The 16,878-nt window shown below is 49.3% G+C and overlaps 1 protein-coding gene across 1 annotated transcript in view; it reads left to right on the forward strand.

Moving 5' to 3' along the window:
• Positions 1-16,878, forward strand: part of LOC118363336 (fibroblast growth factor receptor-like 1) — a 52,988-nt gene that overhangs the window by 14,789 nt on the left and 21,321 nt on the right. Inside the window, exon 3 of the mRNA XM_035744075.1 lies at positions 11,553-11,825. Within this exon, the coding sequence (XP_035599968.1) occupies positions 11,553-11,825 (273 nt within the window). The remainder of the gene's footprint in view (positions 1-11,552; positions 11,826-16,878) is intronic.

Consider the following 16,878-nt stretch of genomic DNA (forward strand, 5'->3'; position numbering starts at 1 on the left):
AGTGCTCCATACAGTTAGTGCTCCGTACAGTTAGTGCTCCATACAGTTAGTGCTCCGTACAGCTAGTGCTCCGTACAGTTAGTGCTCCGTACAGCTAGTGCTCCATACAGTTAGTGCTCCGTACAGCTAGTGCTCCGTACAGTTAGTGCTCCGTACAGTTAGTGCTCCGTACAGCTAGTGCTCCGTACAGTTAGTTCTCCGTACAGCTAGTGCTCCGTACAGTTAGTGCTCCGTACAGTTAGTGCTCCGTACAGCTAGTGCTCCGTACAGTTAGTGCTCCGTACAGTTAGTGCTCCGTACAGTTAGTGCTCCGTACAGCTAGTGCTCCGTACTGCTAGTGCTCCGTACAGCTAGTGCTCCGTACAGCTAGTGCTCCGTATAGCTAGTGCTCGTTAACCAACACATTTTCATTAGGGAGAAGCCTTCTTATTAGATTGGAACATGATGTTCATTGTGGCAGATCTCACAGTGAGTGAAGCACACACCAATGTGTTAACGTCCGGCTCTTACCAGTCCACATGAATTCAGCTTGCCAAACCCCATATTGTATATCTCACTCCATCTTTTTTCAATTCCACAGGAGAATTGTTTTGAAGTAGGTCCAAGTTGTCTTTGTTGTTGTGATCTCCGTTAAGCGTGCACACTTAAAACAAGTCTGTGGTGTTTCGCCTGAGGGGAAAGGAACTTAACGTAAACAAGCCAGTTAATGAGTTGCATTTGGTTTGAAGCATATTGCTCAAGCATGGCTATTTGAGAAGTGTTGGTATTTATAGAAGAGACATTAAAACACGAAGGAAGGAGAGCGGCTGGTGTTCAAACATTCCCTGGTTTAGATGAAGGCCCCCACTCTGCTGGAGGTCAGTGAGGTGTCAACCTGAGTGTGCCCTGGGTGTGCTCTTTACCTGCCTGAGCCCGAAGCTGCACTGTTTGCACAGGTGGGAGAGGGTACCTTGGAGTGAATGAGAGATTGGAAAGCCACTGTCATCCCTCCCTCCATTGTTCACTCCATTCCCGTGGATTTAGCTTGTCGGAGCAGCGCACTGGTACAAGACCAGGCCGAGTGTTCGTCACGACCAATTTGTTCTCATGTGGGGCCCCTCCTCCTAATGGAAGCTTGCTTTGTGGCAGTCTCTTTGTCCCATGGTAAAGGTGGGATTACACAGCATTTAACCAGGAGGATTACAGGAGCCTACCAACCAGCACCACTCCTCATAGCCCTACAATCTAGGCTTTTAAAATGTCACAGAACAGACGCTGTGAATATGCCCATTCTGTGCGTTTGTCCCATTGACTCAGGGCGGCTTCTCTGTAGAATCCTGTGGTTTTCTCAGAACACCAACATTCCAGGCATTTAGAACCTGTGGCTCAACGGAAGGGCCTCCTTAATGGCTTTCATCCCTACTCTGCTGCTTCACCCATTCAATGGCAGCTAGAGCCCACTACTGCCTGGCCCTGGTTCAATGCCGTAGGTCACACAATGTTATGGGACTAAGCAGCACAGTGCTAATGAAAGGCTCCCCTGATGAAAGAGAGAGAGAGGGAGTGCCCACCCGGCCCCCCTGATGAAAGAGAGCGGGGGAGCGCCCACCCGGCCCCCTGATGAGAGGGAGCGCCCACCCGGCCCCCCTGATGAAAGAGAGAGAGAGAGGGAGCGCCCACCCGGCCCCCCTGATGAGAGGGAGCGCCCACCCGCCCCCCCTGATGAAAGAGAGAGAGAGAGAGAGGAGCGCCCACCCGGCCCCCCTGATGAAACAGAGAGAGGGAGCGCCCACCCAGCTCCCCTGATGAGAGAGGGGGAGAGAGGGAGCGCCCACCCGGCTCCCCTGATGAGAGAGGGGGAGAGAGGGAGCGCCCACCCGGCTCCCCTGATGAGAGAGGGGGAGAGAGGGAGAGCCCACCTGGCTCCCCTGATGAGAGAGGGGGAGAGAGGGAACGCCCACCCGGCTCCCCTGATGAGAGAGGGGGAGAGAGGGAGCGCCCACCCGGCCCCCCTGATGAGGGAGCGCCCACCCGGCCCCCTGATGAAAGAGAGAGAGAGAGGGAGCGCCCACCCGGCCCCCCTGATGAAACAGAGAGAGGGAGCGCCCACCCAGCTCCCCTGATGAGAGAGGGGGAGAGAGGGAGAGCCCACCCGGCTCCCCTGATGAGAGAGGGGGAGAGAGGGAGCGCCCACCCGGCTCCCCTGATGAGAGAGGGGGAGAGAGGGAGAGCCCACCCGGCTCCCCTGATGAGAGAGGGGAGAGAGGGAGCACCCACCGGGCTCCCCTGATGAGAGAGGGGGAGAGAGGGAGAGCCCACCCGGCTCCCCTGATGAGAGAGGGGGAGAGAGGGATCGCACACCCGGCTCCGCTGATGAAAGAGAGAGAGAGGGAGCGCCCACCCGGCTCCCCTGATGAAAGAGAGAGAGGGGGAGTGCCCACCCGGCTCCCCTGATGAAAGAGAGATAGGGAGCGCCCACCCGGCTCCCCTGATGAAAGAGAGAGAGGGAGCGCCCACCCGGCTCCCCTGATGAAAGAGAGAGAGGGAGCGCCCACCCGGCTCCCCTGATGAGAGAGGGAGCGCCCACCCGGCCCCCATGATGAAAGAGAGAAAGGGAGCGCCCACCCGGCCCTCCTGATGAAAGAGAGAGAGAGGGAGTGCCCACCCGGCCCTCCTGATGAAAGAGAGAGAGAGAGAGAAGGGCCCATCCGGCCCCCCTGATGAGAGAGAGGGAGCGCCCACCCGTCTCCCCTGATGAAAGAGAGAGAGAGGGAGTGCCCATCCGGCCCCCCTGATGAAAGAGAGAGAGAGGGAGCGCCCATCCGGCCCCCCTGATGAAAGAGAGAGAGGGAGCGCCCACCCGGCTTCCCTGATGAAAGAGAGAGAGGGGTGGCGCCCATCCGGCCCCCCTGATGAAAGAGAGAGAGATGGAGTGCCCATCCGGCCCCCCTGATGAAAGAGAGAGAGAGGGAGTGCCCATCCGGCCCCCCTGATGAAAGAGAGAGAGAGGGAGTGCCCATCCGGCCCCCCTGATGAAAGAGAGAGAGAGGGAGTGCCCATCCGGCCCCCCTGATGAAAGAGAGAGAGAGGGCGTGCCCATCCGGCCCCCCTGATGAAAGAGAGAGAGGGGTGGCGCCCATCCGGCCCCCCTGATGAAAGAGAGAGAGAGGGAGTGCCCATCCGGCTCCCCTGATGAAAGAGAGAGAGAGGGAGTGCCCATCCGGCTCCCCTGATGAAAGAGAGAGAGAGGGAGAGCCCATCCGGCTCCCCTGATGAAAGAGAGAGAGAGGGAGCACCCATCCGGCCCCCCTGATGAAAGAGAGAGAGGGGTGGCGCCCACCCGGCCCCCCTGATGAAAGAGAGAGAGAGGGAGTGCCCATCCGGCCACACTGTGATCCTACAGCAGCAGCAGGTTTGTGTAAAGCAGTAGTGGTCTGGCCCTCCCTGGCCCTATGCTACACTTTCTTGTCTGGGTGAATATTATGCAGCCCTCCCTCCCTCCCTGCCCTGCCTTGCCCTCCCTCCCTGCCTGCCTACCTTGCCCTCCACCCTCTCTCCCTGCCTAGTCCTCCCTGCCCTCCATTCCCTGCCCTCCCTCCCTGCCTGCCTACCTTGCCCTCCCTGCCCTCCCCTCTCTCCCTGCCCTCCTCTCTCTCCCTGCCTAGTCCTCCCTGCCCTGACCTCTCTCCCTGCCTTCCATGCCCTGCCCTCCGTTCCTACCCTCCCTGCCTTGCCCTGTGCAACACACTCTTGTCTGGGTGATTGTTATCCAAGCTACCCTGCCCTTCCTCCCTCCCTGCCTTGCCCTCTCTCCCTGCCCTCTCTACCTAGTCTGCTCTGGCACGCACATCACGCAGTGACAGACAGACCAGCAGCCTCAGCGGTAGCAAGCTGTGTCTGTGAGACACAGCTGAACATGTAAACATTAAATACTGTCGAGCAAGAGCCAAACCAGGATTAGGAGCCTGGCATGAGACCCGAGCTGTCTGTCGGTGTGGACTGTTGACACAAAGGGTTGTGTTTAATAAGCAGGTGCTCATTACTTCTGATGGGGCCGGCGTTCTACAACATTACCCAGAATCCCTGTGGAGCTGTGGCTCTGTTTATGAGGGCAAAATTGGCGCATTGTTGGCCTTCCCTGTGGTCTGAGATGCTGGTGGTCCACCCTGTGTGTGAACAGATACATGTAGTCCCATACCACCTCCACTGGGTGACTACAGGCCAGGGCTGTGGGTTGGGTCCTCTTACCTTCATAACATTGTGCCCAGATCTGATAGGAAACAACACAACAATGGAACCTGAGCCTCCAGGCTTCAGACAGAGTGTGTAGATAGAGCGCCCAGTCCCCATCACTCCCTCCTCTGACTCACATGAATTCCATTCACGCTGAAAGGAGAGAAGGACATTTATATCTGCTCCAGTGAGTGTGTTAGGACCGGTGGTATGGAGAGGGGAGTCAGAGGTGGGTACATCATTGCCCCCATGCCCATACTACACAATCACCCACCCACCTCCGCACATGGGCCTGATGTCAGGGCGAACAGATCAGGCCTTGTGCCCTTGCCAGCTTCTGCCATGGTGGAGGTGGAGCGGGCATAGCATTTGCTCCAACATGCCAGAGCTAAAAAGAGGCAGACACTCGACGTCACCCTCCAGAAATGTAAAATGGTCTGAATTTAAGGAATGACCAGGTTTCTGTGTGTTTTTCTATGAAGGTAGGGGAGCGAGTGTTCTTCCAAGATTCCAAGACTGAGTTCTATGGTGTCTGTCTGAGAGACAGCTGGAGGGTTGGATGGGCTCTAGTGGGGTGAGATGGACGGAGAGGGAACCAAGGAAAGCCAGCGTAATGACAGACACACACTCTACTGTCCATTTATAGCCACGGTTGTAGCACTATAGTCAACTCCAGCTTGTCTCAAAACACCTCTAGGTGGAGTGTTGGAAGAGACTGAGTAAAATAACGCTGAAGTGACCTGCCCATGAAATCATCATGGGATTGAGATGTCTTGGATGTGCAGAGTTACACTGAACAAAAGCATAAACGCAACATGTAAAGTGTTGGTCCCATGTTTCATTAGCTGAAATAAAAGATCACAGAAATGTTCCATATGCACAAAAAGCTTATTGCTCTAAAATGTTGGGCACAAATGTATTTACATTCCTGTTAGTGAGCATTTCTCCTTTTGCCAAGACAATCCATCCACCTGACATGTGTGGTATATCAAGAAGCTTATTAAACAGCATGATCATTACACAGGTACACCTTGTGCCTGGGGTAATAAAAGGCCACTCTAAAATGTGCAGTTTTGTCACACAACACAATGCCACAGATGTTTCAAGTGTGAAATTGGTATGCTGACTGCAGGAATGTCCACCAGAGCTGTTGCCAGATAATTGAATGTTCATTTCTCTACCATAAGCCACCTCCAAAGTGGTTTTAGAGAATTTGGCAATATGTCCAACTGGCCTCACAACCCCAGACCACGTGTAACCACATCAGCCCAGGACCTCAACATCTGGCTTTTTCACCTGCGGGATCGTCTGAGACCAGCCACCTGAACAGCTGATGAAACTGTGGGTTTGCACAACCAAATAATTTCTGCACCAACTGCCAAAAACTGTCTCATCTGCATGCTCGTCGTCCTCACCAGGGTCGTGACCTGACTGCAGTTCAGCGTCGTAACCGACTTCAGTGGGCAAATGCTCACCTTCGATAGCCACTGGCAGGCTGGAGAAGTGTGCTCTTCACGGATGAATCCTGGTTTCAACTGTACTGGACAGATGGAAGACTGTGTGTATGGCGTCATGTGGGCGAGCGGTTTGCTGATGTCAACGTTGTGAACAGAGTGCCCCATGGTGGCGGTGGGGTTATGGTATGGGTAGGTATAAGCTATGGACCAAGAACACAGAACACAATTGCATTTTTATCGATGACAATTTGAATGCACAGAGATACCGTGACGAGATCCTGAGGCCCATTGTCCTGCCATTCATCCTCCACCATCACCTCATGTTTCAGCATGATACAACCCCATGTCGCAAGGATCTGTACACAGTTCTTCCACAGTTCTTCCATGGCCTACATACTCACAAGACATGTCACCCATTGAGCATGTTTCGGATGCTCTGGATTGACGTGTACGATAGCGTGTTCCAGTTCCCGCCAATATCCAGCAACTTTGCAAAGCCATTGAAGAGGAGTGGGACAACATTCCACAGGCCACAATCAACAGCACGATCAACTCTATGCGAAGGAGATGTGTTACGCTGCATGAGACAAATACTGACTGGTTTTCTGATCCACGCCCCTACTTTATTTTTAAGGTATCTGTGACCAATAGATGCATATCTGTATTCACGGTCATGTGAAATCCATAGATTAGGGCCTAATGAATTGATTTAAATGGACTTGATTTCCTTATATGGACCATAAAATCAGTCAAATCAGTCAAATGAAATTGTTGCATGTTGCGTTTATATTTTTGTTCAGTGTAATTGATGAAGTGTTGTGTGGCTCCTAGGATGACCGGATGGATTAGTACCTAGCTGCTCCTCTATAGACTAACAGCTGGACCTGGAACAGCACAGGAGAGGACAGGCGACCCCTTTTATAGACATAAACAAGATTTAAGGGAAGGCAGAAGACACAAGGATGAGGGTTTTCAGGATGTAGGGAGTATTCAGGTAGATGTCACTCAACTGAGAAAGGGATCAGAGTGAGGAATGGGAAGAAGAGATGGGACCCTACCATTATAAATAGCCTGACCAAGAATTTGCCTAAGTAATGGGCCAAAGTTATTAGATATGAAGGTAGCAGGCCTGCATGCAGGAATGACTACTAATGAGGAGTTGACTGACTGGGTGTTTGATTGAGGAGTGGGAGTGACAGACACCGGTGTGAACCAGAGGTAGACAGGGGGATTGTTTACCTAGCTCTGTTGACCAAGCCCTCTTATTGTTGTCTTTGACTTATTTCCCTATACATTACCATGTCACGCATCAGGCCAACGGTGTAATCTCTCACCGGTGATCTGGAACCTGATTTCCACACACTAGACCGAGACCTGGCTCTGTTTGGTCTAACCGTCCTATCAGTGAAGGCAAACATTACATTAGGCCTCTCTGCCTAGCCCCCATGCCAGGATATGGGCACAGAGATGAGCAGGGTTGCTCTCTGAATGAGAAGAGATCAAACTCAAGATGGATGGCACCTTGGCAGGAACTCGTTTAAAGGCTGCCTATCTTCTGCCTGATAACATTGTATCAGCACTGTGGTGTTTGACTTCTCTCCTCGCTTGCCGTTGAAAGCTGCTCATATACTTGCGATGTCTCTTCTTATGAATCTAGCTGTAATGGTATCGTCCACCAGCCTGTCTGGACACCACCCCAGAAGAGCTTCTCTCAACATGATCTTTTGATGCGCTGTCCTTTGGTGGAAGTTATTGCAGTGCTCTCCCTTGTTCTAGTCTGAAGGACACATGTTCAGTAGTCCTTCGCGATGAGCATGTGGCGATCTGCATGTGTCCATTCTACTCTACTCACAGCAACAAGCAGGTTCCTCCAATATCTTCCTTCCAATCTCTCTCTCTCTCTGTCTCTCCCTCTCTCTCCTTCCTCTCTTGCTCTCTCTAGCTCTCACTCTCTCGCTCTCTCTCTCTTTCTCTGTTTCTCTCTATCTCTCCCACTCATCTCAAAGCCCTGCTACTTCCTTAACCATAATAATTTATCCAGGCAGAGCGCTGTCGAGGTCCGTTTGAAGCTCTCCGTATGACACCAGCCCAGCTCCTTCCTCCTGACTCTGGTGAGGCCGCCCCAGCTTCAAAGCTCCTCTGGGGCTGCGGCTCGGGGGCGGCCTCCCTTTCCCATAAATCCTCCCTGAAATCAAAAACCCCTATCAAAATGTCTAAAACAGAGTGGGCCACGAGAGTACAAGCACAGTGGAGATTTAAAGTGATCCCTGGTTATCCATAGGTTAGGCGACCTCCTTCTGTCTTACACAGATTAAATGTCTTGGCTGGTTCCAGCTGTTTTGGATTCTGCTGCACTGAAATCCCTCTGACAACCAGACCAGTAACAGTTTCACCACTGCACTGAGGACGTCATGTCGTTCCTCTTTGTTGTTGTTGATGTCGTTACCTGTCTGGATCAATAGGATTCATCGGCCTTCATTCCTGATAAGAGCGTCTGCTAAATGACTTAAATGTAAATGTAAAAAAGTAGGAATGTTGTTTGCTGTAGGTTGTGGCACTGGGAGGTCTGTCTGTAAGGATGTCCCGTCTGCTGATGGAGTATCACTCTCAGCTCAACAGCAACTTGGATTTTAAAAAACACTGAATGGGGAAGACATTCAAACTTAACAAGACAAATTAGGAAAAAAGGCTGACATTAATTTCAGATCAATGCTGCTATACATCTGTGTGCGTGTGTGTGCGTATGTGTGTCTGTGTATGTATGATTGTGCACGTGTGTGTGTCTGTGTGTCACTCCCCGTTTCTACCGTTTCTACCACACTCCCTGTCATTGTTGGACAGAGAACAGAAGGCAGGTGTAGGGCTTGGTGGGATCTACCAGGCAGGGTGTTTATTACGCTTCAATAGGGAGTAGGAAGGCTGTTTATGTTGTTTCCAGAGCTGGAGCATGGGTCTAGGTGCATGGGTCTAGGAGCATGGGTCTAGGTGCATGGGTCTAGGAGCATGGGTCGAGGAGCATGGGTCTAGGTGCATGGGTCTAGGTGCATGGGTCTAGGTGCGTGGGTCTAGGTGCATGGGTCTAGGTGCATGGGTCTAGGTGCATGGGTCTAGGAGCATGGGTCGAGGAGCATGGGTCGAGGAGCATGGGTCTAGGAGCATGGGTCTAGGAGCATGGGTCTAGGTGCATGGGTCTAGGTGCATGGGTCTAGGTGCATGGGTCTAGGTGCATGGGTCTAGGTGCATGGGTCTAGGAGCATGGGTCGAGGGCATGGGTCTAGGGAGCAAGGGCATGGGTCTAGGTGCATGGGTCTAAGGGGTCGAGGCATGGGCAAGCATGGGTCGAGGGCATGGGTCAGGTGCGTGGGTCCGTGGGAGGAGCATGGGTCTAGGGCATGGGTCTAGGAGCATGGGTCGAGGAGCATGGGTCGAGGAGCATGGGTCTAGGAGCCTAGGAGCATGGGTCAGTCATGGGTAGGTGCATGGGTCTGTCATGGGTCAGTCCAGCTGGAGCATCTCAACAAGACTCGAGGACATCTCCTACTGCAGGGTTTGCATGGGTCAAGCAGGTGGTTAGGAGCAAGGGCCGAGGAGCAAGGGCCGAGGGACCTAGCTGAGCTGTGAGCAAGGGCCTAGGAGCAAGGGTAGGAGCAAGGGCCTAGGAGCAAGGGCCGAGGAGCAAGGGTCGAGGAGCATGCATGCATGTAGGAAAGAGCTGCCTCTATAGAGCCAATGGTCAGTCAGGTACCTCTCTGTCTCAGTCCAGCTGGAGCATCTCAACAGGTGGTTTTAGCTGTGTGTGTGTGTGTGTGTGTGTGTGTGTGTGTGTGTGTGTGTGTGTGTGTGTGTGTGTGTGTGTGTGTGTGTGTGTGTGTGTGTGTGTGTGTGTGTGTGTGTGTGTGTGTGTGTGTGTGTCCAACCAGACTGACTGACAGACTCCCTCTACTCTCCTCCTCCTCTTCTGTCTTTTATTCCACCTCTCCCCAGGTGTGTGTGATTGTGAGCAAGCTCTTGGATCAGATCGGGGAGAAGGAAGGCTCTTTACTTCAGCCTCTTGGTCTCACTCTCATCTGGTGCTGCCTGATTTATTGGCAGCCAGGCTGTTTCAATGAGGCCACCCAGATATTGCCAGGCTGTTTCAATATTTCAACTAACAATACTAAGTCATATCTTGCCATTTTCCCAGTAAGGTGAATTAGTGGTCAATGTAATGATTTGTTTATGACAGAATGCTGTGTTAACATTCAAACCTGCTGAAATAGGTCTTTATGGTGAACCTTTTGTTCTATTCGTGGAGACAGGGGAATTTTGATTCCATACTTGGTGCCGTGAAACCGTCTCGGTCTAACATTCTGGAATGTGCTGTAATTTAATTCCGTCTCCAAAACAATCTTTACTTTTTTCTGCTGCTTTTTCTGGCACTTTCCTGGATGGCAACCAGTAGACTCCAGGTGAAAACACTTCACTCCTACACAAAGATGTGTAGTGCAGAGAGAGAGAGAGAAATCATTTTTCAATTTCCATAATCTTGGCAGTTCTCACAGCAGCTGCTGGTACAGCTACAGGATGTGACGGTACCAGGCATGAATGAGCACTGCCGTCCAACACACACATAACCGGGCTCCAGTTCTGAGGCAGCGCAGGAGGGCCAGAGGAAATTGACCCCGGAGCTCTCATGGGAGTCTCAGAGCGCTGAACGAACAGGATGAAAAGAACGTTGTGCACGCAAGGACCGTACCGAAAGAAGGCAAGAAATTCCCCGTCAAATAGTTGACTTAACTTCCCCGAAGTTGCCCCTCGCTCTTCTTGAGAAGGGTTATGTTTTTGAGTGGACTTTGGGTGGACCCAAGTTGGTTTGTTTTGCTGATTGGAATGTTCCCTTGGGGTAGCCTGACCCAGTTCTATACAGGCCTTCTCACACAGGGCCTATCTGTGGGCCTGGACACGTACAGATTGTGGTGTGGAGTGGTGACACAGGGCCCCCTCAGAATCAGACAGACACGGCAGGCCAGTGTTAGTTAGGGGGAAGCAGGTCTCTGGTCTGCCTTTGTAATTCCATTTTATTTTCCATGGTTCGTCTGGTTCACCGGCCCAAGGTCAGTTGACCCTGTGTTGCCGCTGGCAACAGAATGAATCAAATGTTTCATGTGATAGCCGGAGTCAGTAAAACATCTTTATGTGTTTTGAATTAAGCAGCAAATGAAGTGTACAGTACTGGCTATTCTTGAATGGTGGAATTATATTCAGTTGATATAAATGACTTAGCCAGCAAATACACAAGGCCCATTGATACAATAACATGGAACAGGAATGAAAAGTTGTGTGAAATATGAAAGGAAACTATGCTATGAAACGTTGATTAATGTGCACTGTCCCTCTAAAAATAAAATCAACTCAAACAATCCCCAATGTATGAATAGAGCAGCTTGTCCAGCTTCATAGCAAATGGAGCATGATTCAACCATGGATCCTGTCCACTGCAGGCTACTGTATAATACCCATGAGCAGAACTTTACTACGTCTTACCAGATGCCCAGGTCTGGCGAATAACTGATGAATAAGTCCAAAAAGTATTAGCTGTAAACTGATAGGTAAATGATTTGTTTGTTTGATCAAGTTTGTTTGATCAAGTTGTTGTGGGGTATAATCACAATCAGCCAATCAATCAAATGTATTTTAAAAAGCCATTTTTTACATCAGCAGTTGTCAAAGTGCTTTACAGATACTCAGCCTAAAACCCCAGACAGCAAGCAATGCAGAGGCAGAAGCCCAGTGGATCCAATATGACACAGGGTTTATATTTAGAAAGGAAAGCTGTAGAGAAAAACATATTTTGTGGAACTGAACAATGACCGTACTCTGCCCATCTCTCTCTGCTCCTTCCAGGTCCACCGTGGGTGAGTCGTCAGGTGGAGGAGCGTCAGACGGCCAGGCTGGGGCGGACGGTGCGGCTTGCGTGCCCCGTAGAGGGTGACCCTCCTCCCCTGGTGCTGTGGGTGAAGGATGGGCGTAACGTCCACCCGGGCTGGAGCCGCTACCGGGTGCTAAAAAAGAGCCTGAAGATCAAAGAGGTGGAGCTGGGGGACGCGGGGGTTTACATGTGCCGCGTCACCAACGGCTTCGGAAGTATCGCTCTCAACTACACCATCATTGTCATGGGTAAGGCCAGGGAGGGACTGACTTGATCCATAGTCAGTGCACACCCTTGTACTGCATACACATACTGTAAATACAAATATTACATACACATTTCATGCTTTATTTCATGCTTTATGTTCCAATTATGTTCCATCATTTAACTCCTTTCATATCAAACCTCAGGAGAACATTACAGAACCCCAGCAGCTTCTCTGTCAGGTTTCATATCAAACCTCAGGAGAACATTACAGAACCCCAGCATATCCTCTGTCAGGTTTCATATCAAACCTCAGGAGAACATTACAGAACCCCAGCAGCTTCTCTGTCAGGTTTCATATCAAACCTCCAGGAGAACATTACAGAACCCCAGCAGATCCTCTGTCAGGTTTCATATCAAACATCAAGAGAACAAAGAGAGGCTTCTTTACGTGCTTCTCCTGTCACACTGCACCCAGGTACTTGTTTCTAGTGCCGGTAATTTCATCCAGTGTTCCTTATTTTATATGCACTGTTGGGGGTTTCACCCCCCTCTGACACAATGAGAAATTCATTTAAAAACGAATTCAGTAAGGGAGTATATGGCGTGTGTGTCAGTGTGTGAGGTTGTGTGGTAAAAGAGTGAACTCTGGAAGGTGATTGGAGGGGGTGGGGGAGGGTGTAGAGGGTTGTGGGAGGTGTAACACTAGATGACCTGTAACACTAGATGACCTGTAACACTAGATGACCTGCACCACTAGATGACCTGCACCACTAGATGACCTGCACCACTAGATGGATGACCTGCACCACTAGATGGATGACCTGCACCACTAGATGGATGACCTGTAACACTAGATGATCTGCACCACTAGATGACCTGCACCACTAGATGACCTGAAGCTTGCATCACTATAAATCTGCTCTGGTCCAGTGATGATGATAGGCTCTGAGTGAGGAGTTGTGACGAGCGGTGCGAGCACAGATAAGGATAGCAGCCACTGTGTGTGTGTGTGTGTGTGTGTGTGTGTGTGTGTGTGTGTGTGTGTGTGTGTGTGTGTGTGTGTGTGTGTGTGTGTGTGTGTGTGTGTGTGTGTGTGTGTGTGTGTGTGTGTGTGTGTGTGTGAACGTACAGTGGGGCAAAAAAGTATTTAGTCAGCCACCAATTGTGCAAGTTCTCCCACTTCAAAAGATGAGAGAGGCCTGTAATTTTCATCATAGGTACACTTCAACTATGACAGACAAAATGAAGGAAAGAAATCCAGAAAATCACATTGTAGGATTTTTCATGAATTCATTTGCAAATTATGGTGGAAAATAAGTATTTGGTCACCTTCAAACAAGCAAGATTTCTGGCTCTCACAGACCTGTAACTTCTTCTTTAACTTCTTGCGTCGAGCAATCCCGTATCCGGGAGCGTAATCATAGCCTCAAGCTCATTACCATAACGCAACTTTAACTATTCATGAAAATCGCAAATTAAATGAAATAAATATATTGCCTCACAAGCTTAGCCTTTTGTTAACAACACTGTCATCTCAGATTTTCAAAATATGCTTTTCAACCATAGCTACACAAGCATTTGTGTAAGAGTATTGATAGCTAGCATAGCATTAAGCCTAGCATTCAGCAGGCAACATTTTCACAAAAACAAGAAAAGCATTCAAATAAAATAATTTACCTTTGAAGAACTTCGGATGTTTTCAATGAGGAGACTCTAGATATATTATAATAAATATTATTTGTGTAGGAGAAATCGCTCCGTTTTGTTCATCACGTTTGGCTAAGAAAAAAACCTGAAAATTCAGTCATTACAACGCCAAACTTTTTTCCATATTAACTCCATAATATCGACAGAAACATGGCAAACGTTGTTTATAATCAATCCTCAAGGTGTTTTTCACATATCTATTCGATGCTAAGTCATTCGTGGCAGTTGGGTTTCTCCTCTGAAGCAATTGGAAAAATACACGCAGCTGGAGATTACGCAATAATTGCAACGGAGGACACCAAGCGAGCACCTGGTAAATGTAGTCTCTTATTGTCAATCTTCCAATGATATGCCTACAAATACGTCACAATGCTGCAGACACCTTGGGGAAACGACAGAACGTGTAGGCTCATTCCTTGCGCATTCACAGCCATATAAGGAGACATTGGAACACAGCGCCTTCAAAATCTGGGGCATTTCTTGTTTGAAATTTCATCTTGGTTTCGCCTGTAGCATCAGTTCTGTGGCACTCACAGATAATATCTTTGCAATTTTGGAAACGTCAGAGTTTTTTCTCTCCAAAGCTGTCAATTATATGCATAGTCGAGCATCTTTTCGTGACAAAATATCTTGTTTAAAACGGGAACGTTTTTTTATCCAAAAATTAAAAGAGCGCCCCCTATATCGAAGAAGTTAAGAGGCTCCTCTGTCCTCCACTCGTTACCTGTATTAATGGCACCTGTTTGAACTTGTTATCAGTATAAAAGACACCTGTGCACAACCTCAAACAGTCACACTCCAAACTTCACTATGGCCAAGAACAAAGAGCTGTCAAAGGACACCAGAAACAAAATTGTAGACCTGCACCAGGCTGGGAAGACTGAATCTGCAATAGGTAAGCAGCTTGGTTTGAAGAAATCAACCGTGGGAGCAATTATTAGGAAATGGAAGACATACAAGACCACTGATAATCTCCCCCGATCTGGGGCTCCACGCAAGATCTCACCCCGTGGGGTCAAAATGATCACAAGAACAGTGAGCAAAAATCCCAGAACCACACGGGAGGATCTAGTGAATGACCTGCAGAGAGCAGGGACCAAAGTAACAAAGCCTACCATCAGTAACACACTACGCCGCCAGGGACTCAAATCTTGCAGTGCCAGACGTGTCCCCCTGCTTAAGCCAGTACATGTCCAGGCCCGTCTGAAGTTTGCTAGAGAGCATTTGGATGATCCAGAAGAAGATTGGGAGAATGTCATATTTTCAGATGAAACCAAAATATAAATTTTTGGTAAAAACTCAACTCGTTGTGTTTGGAGGACAAAGAATGCTGAGTTGCATCCAAAGAACACCATACCTACTGTGAATGAAGCATGGGGGTGGAAACATCATGCTTTGGGGCTGTTTGTCTGCAAAGGGACCAGGACGACTGATCCGTGTAAAGGAAAGAATGAATGGGGCCATGTATCGTGAGATTTTGAGTGAAAACCTCCTTCCATCAGCAAGGGCATTGAAGAAACGTGGCTGGGTCTTTCAGCATGACAATGATCCCAAACACACCGCCTGGGCAACGAGGGAGTGGCTTCGTAAGAAGAATTTCAAGGTCCTGGAGTGGCCTAGCCAGTCTCCAGATCTCAACCCCATAGAAAATCTTTGGAGGGAGTTGAAAGTTTGTGTTGCCCAGCAACAGCCCCAAAACATCACTGCTCTAGAGGAGATCTGCATCAGTGTGTGAAAACCTTGTGAAGACTTACAGAAAACATTTGACCCCTGTCATTGCCAACAAAGGGTATATAACAAAGTATTGAGAAACTTTTGTTATTGACCAAATACTTATTTTCCACCATAATGTGCAAATAAATTCATAAAAAATCCTACAATGTGATTTTCTGGATTTTTTTCTCTCTAATTTTGTCTGTCATATCTTAAGCGTACCTATGATGAAAATTACAGGCCTCTCATCTTGTTAAGTGGGAGAACTTGCACAATTGGTGGCTGACTAAATACTTTTTGCCCCTGTGTGTGTGTGTGCGTGGAGGATGGAGGGTTAATGACTCAGTTAATGACTGAGATGGTTGAACTGGCCCTGGTCAACCTCTGTGGACCTCGTCCCCTGTGTCCACCTCATCATGTTGGAGCTCTGAGCAGGTTCTCCCTCCTCCCTCCCTCTAGCCTCCGAATGTCATCCCTCCAGCCTCTCTGCGTGGGGAGTGAAGGTAGCATGCTGCTTTCCTGTTTGGTCCCTGGGAGGGAGTAATGTGGAACTGAGTTATAGTGCCCTGGCTCCCCCTGGGACTGTGCTGAAGTCTTACTGAAGTCATTATTTAACAATGGCCTCAAAACAGCCCTTGAACAAAACAAGGGCTAAAACGCTGAATGCACAGGTTGCATCATTACATTGCCCTACAGTACATTTTACGTGGTCTTCACAATCCATGTGCCGCATCACAACAAAAAGAATCACGTTACATATTAGCAATTTCTTCGGTGGTTTGTCTTCCGTGTCTGATACCGCATGGCAAAGCAACGCACAAGTTGGAAAAGCCCAACGCACACGACACACTGCACACAGTGCCACGCACCGCAACCTAGTCCAGCTGATGAGTCGCAGCGGTGTAGATTGCCGGCCAATGAAATGAATGGACTTCTGCCAGAACACATACAGTTTGACGCAACAGGTGTGCACAAGGCTGAACTCAGAGGTAAACTATATGTAGAAGTACAGGAACTCAGGGACATTTATGAAGGGGCTGATGATGGCTTATACTGGTTGTGAGTATGTGAGACAAAGCAGAGGATGTGATGTTGCCAAATTGGATCTGTTGGATTAAGTTTAAACAGGGTATAAATATCTCTAGTGACCCCTCCGAGGCCCCTGACTTGATCCACTCAGGTCCTCCCCTGCAGCAGAAACACTATGCAGATGTACAGTACGAGTCGCTGTGTCTCCAAAAAATAGTGTGAAACTAATCAAAATATATTTAATATTTGAGATTCTTCAAAGTAGCCACCCTTTGCCTTGATGACAGCTTTGCACACTCTTGGCATTCCCTCAACCAGCTTCACCTGGAATGCTTTTCCAACAGTCTTGAAGGAGTTCCCATATATGCTGAGTACTTGTTGGCTGCTTTTCCTTCACTCTGCAGTCCAACTCATTCCAAACCACCTCAATTGGGTTGAGGTCGGGTAATTGTGGAGGCCAGGTCATCTGATGCAGCACTCCATCACTCTCCTTCTTGGTCAATTAGCCTTTAAATAGCCTAGAGGTGTGTTGGGTCATTGTCCTGTTGAAAAACAAATTATAGTCCCACTATGCGCAAACCAGATGGATGGTGTATCGCTGCAGATTGCTGTGGTAGCCATGCTGGTTAAGTGTGCCTTGAATTC

The sequence above is a fragment of the Oncorhynchus keta genome, chromosome 30 (genome assembly GCF_023373465.1).
Source record: "Oncorhynchus keta strain PuntledgeMale-10-30-2019 chromosome 30, Oket_V2, whole genome shotgun sequence".
NCBI lineage: Eukaryota > Metazoa > Chordata > Actinopteri > Salmoniformes > Salmonidae > Oncorhynchus > Oncorhynchus keta.